Source organism: Anas acuta, chromosome 7 (assembly GCF_963932015.1).
Source record: "Anas acuta chromosome 7, bAnaAcu1.1, whole genome shotgun sequence".
NCBI lineage: Eukaryota > Metazoa > Chordata > Aves > Anseriformes > Anatidae > Anas > Anas acuta.
In genome coordinates, this window is record NC_088985.1 from 21,803,192 (window position 1) to 21,813,945 (window position 10,754).

Here is a 10,754-nt window from a genome sequence, read left to right on the forward strand (position 1 = left end):
TGCTTTTTCCTCCTTGGTGAGAAGTTAATTATTGAAATAGTAGATAATGGGAAGTACTGGGATGAATTAAGTATTACCACTTGATGGAAGGGACAAGACTTGAATTCAAATCAAGATGCATACAGAGGAAGAAAAAAATAAACTGCCACTTGAACACTGGAAAATACAGCTTCACTGACCCACCCATGCCAGTTTTTCCAGTTGAGATATTACCGTATGGAGAAAGCTGATGGAGCTTCTTTCTGCCTACAGTTTGTTTTTAAGGCATTAACAGTGACACAGCATGCTAAGAAGTAGTAGCAAGATTTGAGGCATATGTTCATATTTAATAGGGACTCCTTCATTAACAATTCTTTCACACAGCTTTTATGATCACTACGTTCAAGTATGTTCTACTAATCAATGCAAAGCCAGAGATTAATTCTTCAAGTTCATTTTATTAGCAATGATGAATATAAATCTCATATGAAAATATTCTTGACATTTTGATATGTAAGAAGTATCTATAAAAATATAGTACTACATAACAAAGCCAGTAAATTCTACAAAACATATCATTTAACATATATTTAACAATATATAGGACACAGTAAAAATCTGTTAATTAATGCTGAGGGTATTTATACCTCATTTTTGTCAAATGACAGTTCACATAAAATATGAAATTGCTCATTCTGATATACAGAAGTGCTACCATCGCCGATTTATAGAAACATGTATGTTTTGTCCCAAAGTTACCTGCATCTGCAGGAACATAAAGCCACAACTTTTCTTTGGATGGACAGGCAGTTATGACCACGAAAACATTCTATTGGTAACTGCAAAGTCCTATTCAAATCAGTGCTGCACATCTGTCAGCATTATGAACCCTGAATACACACACAGGCAGAGATCGTGCTTCTACTGTCCTTGTGGAATTGATGACAGATGAGCCTACACTGGTTAACAGAGAACTGGAAAACAGATTCTTCATGGTTGATCACTGCCAATTAGCAAGGAAATAACTTTTTAGGACGCTGTCTCTTTAGAAATAAGCTTTCCACCAAGAGACAGCTCCTGAACAGAGCTCTTCAAGGAAGAGAAAATTAGCAGGGTAGCAGTGTTTTCATACTAAATGATGGTCAAATATGTGTTACCCATCTTATTGTTACCAAATACAGGAAGATCCACCTTAGAACAGCTTTTGGAATGGGAAAAGAGCCTAGTTTCAGAAGAAAGATAGCACATTGAATTAGTTATTTCACCAATGCTGTTATGCTGAGGTTGCTTCATGTCTGGTGTTTGACAAATGCAAGAAATCCAATTTAATGCACTTGTCCACACAATGAACTTGTCATATTCTTAGTGTACAAATACCTTGAGGGCTTTTAGAGCATACCTTGACAACCAGCTTAACCTGAAACTGGCTGCTGCACAGTGACAGTACACAGCTTTTTCAGACACCAGCTTTGTATAAGAGTCATGTACATAAGGCTTTAAGGCTGTAAAGTCTCACTGAAGACAATAGATGATTACAGTGGTTTGCATAGTAAAGAGCATAAAAACATGCTTGTGATTAATCAGTAACAACTAAATCTTTTAACACTGTGTTTATGTGCAAAACAACCAGTAATTACTTATTTCTATATTCAAGATCCACTGAAATCAGTATGTTGAATTAATTAAGTTGTAATTCCAGAGTAACTTTATAGAACAGCAGTTACAATGCAACAATATTCCATCGTATTACAAAGGAAAAGCTTCCTATTAGGAAAGCACATTTATCGAACATAAATACTGTAAAGATCATAAGACAGAGGTGATGAATATTAGTAATATATTTCTGACGTAAAGCTTAGAAAAAAGTAACATTTGACCCTGAGGAACTTGCTGTATGAAAACTGGGGGAAAAAAAACACATCAGAGGAAAGGAAAAATAGGAAAACTGGTCTGAAATAATAAAGGTTCAGCCAATTTCATTTCATGTGAAATGAAATTGGCTGAACCTTTTTTCAGATTCATTTAGGGAAGGGAAGAAGAGAATTTGACCATCTTATTAGGCATTGTAAAAAACACCAAACCTTCAATTACAAAAAAAAGAAAAATCCTTGGCCTTTTGCATAATTTCATTCTATTCAGGGCTACCAACTCAGAAAAAAGAATTACCAATTACTATGCCAAGTTGCTGACTTTAGGTCAGCTTATTTTCTGCATTTACATAGATGCCTAGTGCAAGAAAATAGTCCTTTCTTCAGTAGCATGTTCTCAACTATGTGTAAATAAGATTCGTAACTATTGAAATCACATGAGCTAAAGAGTTTTCAATATAAGCTTATTTTAGTCTGTACTGACAACACAGCATTCACACACTGCAATTTAAACTTCTGGCTAACTCCCCTTCCTGGTGTTTTGACATAATGATCAACTTCAGGACACTCTGGTTTTGCCCTCTGCAACAACCCTACAAAAAGTTACTCAGCTGAAGCAGCTCACCACATAACCACATAACCACCAAACCAATGGGAGGAACCAAGACTAGCTGACAACTCAAATTTACATCAATCCGTACTGCTTTGGAACTGCACCTTTATGAGTGTTAATGTATAAACACATGTATATAAACATGAAGTGAAGCAGTAAAAAAAAATGCAGTCTATTTTCTGTTCCTCCCTTGAAAGGTGTTACTCAATGGCAGTGATGGCTGAGCAGCAGAAGAAAGAGTCCCAGTCTACAATTTCAAGTATTAAGTAAAATGAGGGCTAAACTGGAAGTTTTATTATTAGACCATGTTTTAAAGAGATGTGAAAGCAAGTTGCATACTATTCCTGACCACGTCAGGAGTAGCTGAACTTCAGCTGTCAAGAGAAACAGGGATCAGACAGCCATACACAGAAACTGATTTGATCATGAGGATGGAATCTGCTTGTGTCCATAAACATATGTAGATTCAGGGTGTTGGTTTAAGTACAGAATCTTGCACAAAGATAGCTTCTCTTATCTAAATACATCCCAAAGTACCATACACGTTCCACTTCTTCAGGACTCAACTCTCCCAGAACTGCTCTGCAGGATGCAATTGTTTATTGGCTACAACATGCTCCTTTAGAAGACATGGAAGTGCGTAAATAAATATCTGGAACGCCTTGTGACGCAAAGGATCATATAAAGATACAACTTAAATTTTTATTTAAGGACTACTGAAACATGACTCAAAAATACACAAGAATTCATTTGGGAAAACACCCCTACCTTACACTAAACATGTATTCCTTCTCAAACAGGAGGGACATTGAGATCAATAACAAGCTTTTTTCCTTAGTATTTGTCACTATCCTAATAAAAGCTATCAAAATGAAAAACTGCATAAGAGAAATGACCAAGTGCATTAAAAAGGCCAGCTGGAGAAATGGGGCTGAAGCTACCCGCTAGCACTGCCTGATACAGCGTGCGTCAGATGCACATGCATAGCTCCACCCTCCCACCAAACTAAACTCTCCACAAACCTGTTCTATAAAACCTTTGCCACAACCTTGGCGAATCTGCATTTTCTGTGAGACCTCAATTTGTCTGCATTCTCTTGTAAACTCTCATGAAACAGGAGGATTTACATTAAAGCATTTGCTAACTTTATGAAGGCCAAGAAAACAAACTTGGTCTCATAAAGAATTTTGTACAGAATAATTTAAACAAATCAGTCTTAAGTAGCATTTAAAATAACCTATATTAAATATCTAAAAAATATAATCTTTTGCATAGAATAAAGAAAAGTGCAGCTACAGCATAACATTCTATACCACAAGAAATTACTAATTTACCAGTGGTATATAGCTAACTGTTGTCTCTCCCGAGACTACAGCAACTACAGTCATATTTACTGAGAACATTATATTAAAAGAGAGGGATTACATTGTCTCATTGTCTGTAAAGCACATATAAACTTTTTGCTTTTTTAAAAAGTAAGCAAATCTGAAAAATTAACTATCAAAAATTATTTCCCTTGACATGACTTGGAAAGACGAAATATCCTTTGTTCTTTTAGAATTACATTAAATAAATCCCTACATATTTGGTTTCTGTTTTGTGAAAATAAATTACAAAGCTTGTAAGAGTGCAAGCTTTATCTGTTCTAAAAAAGTTGACTGTTTTTAGGATTAAAATTCTTTATTTCCTTCTAACTTCTTTGCATTGCAATCCCTCTGGTAATCAAGCACAGGATAGTACCAAATAAGCTTTGGAGAATTCTATTTTCACAGCTCAGATTATAGAAAGGATCTAAAAAGTAGAGAAGTAGGTACATGAAGTTTAGGAAAATAAAAGTCCAGCTACTGTTGTCCAGTTTAGATGGAAAGCAAGCAACCTTTAAATATCTTCCTACTTCACATATTTGCATGCCTAAATATAATAAAAAAAGCATATACCTAATCAGTTGTTAAAGCATTTTCTTTTTTGTTTAAAAAAAAAATCAACTTTTATTGGGTATAGTTTGATACTATAGTTTCATGAAATATTTAAAATAAATAAAAATAAATATTTTATATATTTCAAGATTGCTCATTTCTGTAATGAAACAGTGTCTGCGTAGTTAGATTTCATTTTGTTTAGCTTTTTTTGAGCTTTGCCGCCACTTACGAATGGCAGTTCCAGAACTACTAGCTACTACGCAAAGAGCACCACCCACAGTCCACCAAGTTGGTAGATGATTGAGAAAAAGAATCTGTAAAATAAAAGCAAACACCACATCCATTGTTTTCATTATGGCTACGGGTCCAGCTTTCTCTATCTGTAATGCTTTTGTGAGAAATATCTGACCCCCTAATCCTAATAAGCCTATCAATATTAGAAAAACTCTGTCTTTACCACAGTATGGTAAACGCCATTCATTCATAACAAACAATGCTATAACACATCCAATTAAACCAATGACTGCATAATACCAAATTGACAAAAAATAATGCACAGATTTTCCCACCTTTCTGAGTATAACAAAAGTTGAAGCTGATGACACTGTGCTTGCAATTGCTGCAATAGTTCCTTTAAGATGATCTGCGTAACTTCCTTCAATCCCCGTAACGTTCGACCCAAACAGAAATGGTGGTCTGGCAATAAGAACCACTCCAGTGATTGTGAAGAGGGTAAACAGAAGATCCCAAATACTGTATTTCTCTTTGAGAAAGATCCATGCCAGCAATGATGTAAAAACAGGACTGCTAAAAGTTATAACTGTGGCATCAGCTAGAGGCATTACTTGGAAAGCATAGTAGAGAAGAATCATTGCACTAGAGCCAAGGAGTCCTCGGAAGAAAAGAAAAATTCTTTTACCTTTTGGTCCCAAAAACCCTGTTCTGAAAATTAAGAAAAACAAGAGTGTCACATTAAAATATAAACAGATATTGGGCATGAAATAAGCAAGCCAATGACATTATTGTACAAAACTTCCCAAATGATGGACATATCTCAAACATCAAAACACTTAAACGTTTGATCATGGAGCCGTTTACTTCCACCACCACATGCCAATCCCATTTAATGTCAGGAACCTATTCTAGTATTAATTTTGTGCTTGCAAATAACCCCAAAATTATCAACAAATTATCTCCTATTTTTAACAACACTTCTACAGAGTTTACATTAGATGTATTGGTCTTCCATGAATTAATTTCTACATTTCAGGGAGTGAAAGATTTTCAGTTTTCTGAATTGAAATAAGAAATTATCAATTAATCCAAAACAACACAGTTAGGCATACAAAGTCAGATTAACAATATCACAATCTGATTTAAGATCCAAATTATCGAGTGATAGTTCCAATCTCTACTTTTAATAAATAACTTTATATTTTTTCTACACTTACTTGTAGTATATTAAACCAGGAAGAACAAATGCCATTTGGAAAATGCATCGAAATGCACTCACTTCCACTGAATGTACATCTTCTATCTTTTTAAGGAATAAAGAGGCCACTGAGAAAAGGAAGGCAGACAGTAAGGTATAAAAAAGACCAAGTCCTGGACAAGCAGCTTTCTTCTTTGTTCCTGCAACAGATAAAACTCCGGTTAGTACTGATCTGTCCAGCAATCAGTGGATTTGTTTTAGATGTCTTTACATACTGTAGTGCTGTGTACATTTGTAGCCATTCTTGCAGTACACAGAGGTAAGCAAAAGAAACAAACGCAAATACCACATTTATTTACCAGACCTACCTTGAAAGTATGTTTCACTAATCACCACAGCCCTCCTTTTTTCCTTAAAACTGGAGATAAAAGATAAAACACTTTGGATGCAAAACTATTCCTGCATTTCTCATAGTCCTATGTCAATTAGCAGGTTTCTTTGAGGCACGACTGCACTTTGGGATATCCATTACAGGACTAGTTGTGTGATTCTGACTACCGCCCATGGTCACTAAATAAAACTGACTGCAAAATGGGCCATGGTCAGATTATGAAATACCAAAACTGATTATCAGGGCATTACTGGATTATTGAATAAGTGTATTAAGGTTCCTAAGCAACAATTCAGTTTCCTTTCTCACATACACGTACAGATAAAAACTGCATAAAGAACCACACTTCTGTTATACCTCACATGCATTTTACAGCTAGATGACCCTAAATTTGATCTACAACTACAAGAGTTTTAGATTCTTTCAGCAAGATATTATATAAGTATTTTATTCAAATAAATATCAAGCATTTTAAACCAGAAGAAATGAAGGTCCTTAGCTTTAAAACACCTTTGGCCTCCTACAAAGTACTGGTAACTATAAAACTTCCATGAAGACCTTAGCTTCACCTTTGATTACACTTATCTATCAGACTCACTCCTCCTGAAGCAGTTCCTAAGTCTAATGGCTTCTATCCAAGCTTGCTTCAGGCCGACTTCACTTCAGTGACATACTCTTCCTCGTTCCACCCATCTTCTCCACCCTCTACTATAAAAAGAAAATATAAAAAGTGAAAGCAAACAGAGAGAGTGAGCCTCTGCTGACCTCAATGCTGTCTCCAAAGAAACCAGATATATTTTTTTCCTCCCCCAATATTACTTGCTGCATAAGAGGAACAGTCCTGCCACCAAACTCAGAGGTGAAAGCCATGGAAAAGAACCTCTCTCGAAATCAGAGTGGGATGTTACCTCACTGTATTTTTTCTTTGTGTCTGCTTAAAATATCAGGGGTTGCCCTTTCTTCTACAACACCCTCTTAAAGATTAACAGCGAACTCCACATCCACAAAGCGGTGTTTTGATAAAAGGATGCCTCATAGCACACACAGCGCAGCAGCCACAGAGCCTCGCGTTGAAGCATTATCAGCAGGGCACTGCTGTGAGTTGCTTAGCAACTACGTATGGTTTTGAAGGTTGTTTTTATTTTGTTTTTTTGTTAATTAACAGAACTTGTCACAAACCATTTTGATCCTCCCTGAGATCAGCTCTCAAGACCAAGGGCCTTTTTCTTACTGCCTCAGAGCTGTAACTGTGGGCTGACAATTCGGTACAGCATTGGTTCCTGCTTTAACAGCTCTAAAGACCCAGGCTGTACAACAGCAAACAGGATTTAAAATAGGCAGAAGGCCTACTTTTCAAGAAATACAGCCACACAACAGCTGAAAATGAATGGCAGTTTCTACTAGATAGAAATATTTCTATTTAGCAACAGTCACTCACATAAAAGGAACTATTAAAATTGCCACTAACCAACACAGGTCGTGGACGTCTATCAACCATCAAACAGAGCAGATTTAAAAAACGTTTGTGAATTACATAATGTCCTAATCCACGCAGTCATGCAAAAGAAATACAAAATCAACAAAGTCACTAATATTAAAGCAAGGGGAATCAGACTGGCCAATGACCAAAATGGGAAATCCAAATGCAGGCTGGCTTACAGGAGAACACAGCACAAACAGAGCTATTATCTTATTTCAGGCACGATAGCTTGCCTGATTACTACAGAATGAAGCCAATCTAAATAATGGAAGTGTTGAAATGGAAAACCAGTCAAATTACAGCAAAGCAAGCTAAAAGGATCTTACACCCAGAATTAAGCTTTGGATTAAAAGAAAAACCAAAAGGAATTCATTTCTGTAAGCTGCCCAATACACCTAACCTACCAGAAAGGACATCTTGTAATACTAGAATTTAAACCATCGTTTCATATTGCCAAAGCATATGCTCAACACAATGAGAGCGTTTTATTTCCTTTTAAAAATAAAACAGTGCAAGTTCCTCCACCAAAAACAAGAACTGCAGTTCTAAAGTACTTGTTTCAAAACATGTCCTAAGACAAAGTTCGGTTAAGATAACATTCCCATCCCACAGAACGATAGGCCTCCAAATGCTAATCCCATGCCATCAAGACACTCAAGCACTCACACTTTTTGTTAGAAGTGTTGCTGTCTGAAAAAGTTTCAAGTAGTACCCATCCTCTCTTCGGAGTGGCTATAGATTTTAGACTTGGCCTTCCAGTTTCATTCCTTGGCTATGTCCATGAATAAAGCTTTCAAATGATCTTCCACTCCTGTTTCAAGTCCTAGTCAAATGCCTCCCATTGCATGCAATCATCTGTGCAAATTCTCTTTGCATTTTAATGCCATGCTTTCCAACATCTTTTATACTTGAAAAATATATATTGAGAAAAAAAAATCAAACCACCTCTTACATACATGCAAACTTAAGAGCGGTAGCAGAGGCATGATAGGCCACAGGGAAAGAAGTCAATGAGAACTTGTTTCTCCCCAGCCTTCAGGAAAGCCAGGGGAAGGTTATCTGTTCTTCACATAAGAAGGACCAGAACAGTTCTCTCAGACCACAGGAAAGCACCACGGGCACAACAGCCTGCCTATGAACTAACCACGGTCATGCAGACAGGCATGAGTCATAAAGTTCACCCATTGACTCAACATTTTGCTAGACTGATTACACACAAAAAAAGTTCTTTTGCAAATAACTGCAAGTTTCTTGGGGTTTCAAATATTGTTTTTTCCAAGCTTTGCCTCAGTACTAATGTAAACTTCACTGGTCTGCCATCTCTTTTGGCCTCTCCATAGCTCCCTGTTTAACAAGGATTGCCGTTCTATACATTTTCTACTAGAAAATTAATTATAGTCCATATTTAATAGGAACTATTCCCCAGCATAGTTGCTTAAAAAATAAGCATGTTTAAGTACTTCAGGTGACTTAAAGTTATTTTAAGCTAACATTTATGTTTTAAAAGGCAGCCACGTTGAGCCTAGAACAACATGTTGTTGTACATCTTGCACTAAAGCTATGGCTTCATCAATTCAAAATAACAGAGTAAAGTGAGAGACTGACAAAGTGAAGAATACAGTCACACAAAAGTATGGTAGCAATTACCAGGGAAGTCACAGCTGTAAGCAGAGTCCCTCCCCGTTACTTTCAGGAGGGCAGCGATGCCCCTTCTCAAAACATGCACAGCGCTGCCAGCTGAACCTGTCAGCTTGGAGTCACCCCAAACCAGCCTCACTTCACAACAAGAAGCGAACCCCAACACCTGTGGCCGCCCCGGAGCGGCAGGCAGCGGGGAGAGGAAGAAGAGGGTGAGGCCGAAGACGCTCGCCCCGCGCCCCCGCCGGCTGCCAGGTGAGGTGCGGTGCGAGCCGGGGCCCCCGGGGCCGCTTCCTCTTCCTCTGTCCCGGCGGCAATGTCACTCCGCGGGCGGGCAGCCCCGCCAGGAGGACGCTGCCCCCCTGCCACCAGCCCCAGCCCCTTCCCCTGCCGCCCTCCTCACCGGGTGCCCCGCAGCAGCGCGGCCAGGGCGAGCCCGAGCAGCAGCCGCAAACGCGGCACTCTTCGGCGCCCACCGCCTCCATGCCCGGTGCCGCCGGGTGCAGGCAGGGCTGCCCCGTGCCCGCATCGTCCTCCAGCCCCGGCGGCGCCTCCAGCTCCTTGTCTGTCCCAGCCGGGACAGCGGCAGCCTCGCCGGCCTGAGACAGCACCATGAGGGAGCCGGGCTCCGTGCGATGCCGCCGGCTCCTCGCAAGCCGGCAGGCACCTGGCTTGGTGCGCATGCGGTGCCGCCGCCCAGCGCCGCCCGGCTCCCTCCCCCGGCCGGGGCGGCAGCGCCGTGCCCCAGAGGGGCGGGGGGTTACGGCCGAGCCGCGGCTGGTTCCCCCGGGGCGCCGGTCCCCGTCCACGTCCCACGGCGGGCACCTGCTCGCGGGACAGCGGGAGCCAAACCCATCCAGGGCAGGAGGGATGGCGCCGCCGGCTCTGCCCCGCAGTCCCCTCGGACAGCGGTGGCCGCCTGAAGGGGACCCGCAGAACCGTGCCCGGGCGGGCGGCCGGGGCTCGGCTCGACGGAGCGAGGCCGCGGCGCCTCGGGAGGGGGAGCCCGCATCGCGCCGGAGAGAGTGGCGGGGCCGCCCCCCGCCGGGCCCCGCTGCTGGCGCCCTCGCGGAGCCCTCACGTTGGTGGCCCTGCAGGCCGCGGGCGGGCGCCGCTGGCAAGCTTGGCGCGGCGGCGTTCCTCAAAGCGGATAAACGTGTGGAGAAGGATGACGCGGGGCTGTGCAGGGACGCTGAAACGTCACCCGAGCCCGTAATAAAAAGTACATTGCGCTTACACGGGGCTGCTGCCTCATGCTATCAGCTCCTCCCGCCCGCTCACGGGAGGATTTGCACTGCTCTTTATCTAATATAATTGACCTTTTACTTCAGCTGTTCTCTACAGCGCAGTTCGAAGCCTTGCACAGATTTGAACAGCTCGGCTTTCTTTCCACGGGCCCATTAAAATTTAATTGTTACGAGCAGTGGCACTTCT

At 40.8% G+C, this 10,754-nt stretch overlaps 1 protein-coding gene across 1 annotated transcript; it reads right to left on the reverse strand.

Moving 5' to 3' along the window:
• Positions 1-417: 417 nt before the first annotated feature.
• SLC35G1 (solute carrier family 35 member G1) lies at positions 418-10,460 on the reverse strand. The gene is made up of 3 exons (XM_068688034.1): positions 9,724-10,460; positions 5,831-6,011; positions 418-5,321 (listed from the first exon to the last, which is right to left on the reverse strand). Exons 1-3 carry the CDS (start codon positions 10,001-10,003, stop codon positions 4,562-4,564), a joined length of 1,221 nt encoding a protein of 406 aa, XP_068544135.1. The 5' UTR covers positions 10,004-10,460; the 3' UTR covers positions 418-4,561.
• Positions 10,461-10,754: the final 294 nt, after the last annotated feature.

Coding starts and splice junctions, on each gene's coding strand:
- SLC35G1 (XM_068688034.1), bottom strand. CDS start 10,003: ATGCGCACCAAGCCAGGTGCCTGCCGGCTTGCGAGGAGCCGGCGGCAT. Junction 6,012..9,723: donor GCGCTGCTGCGGGGCACCCG/GTGAGGAGGGCG, acceptor TATCTGTTGCAG/GAACAAAGAAGAAAGCTGCT. Junction 5,322..5,830: donor CCTGGTTTAATATACTACAA/GTAAGTGTAGAA, acceptor CTTAATTTTCAG/AACAGGGTTTTTGGGACCAA.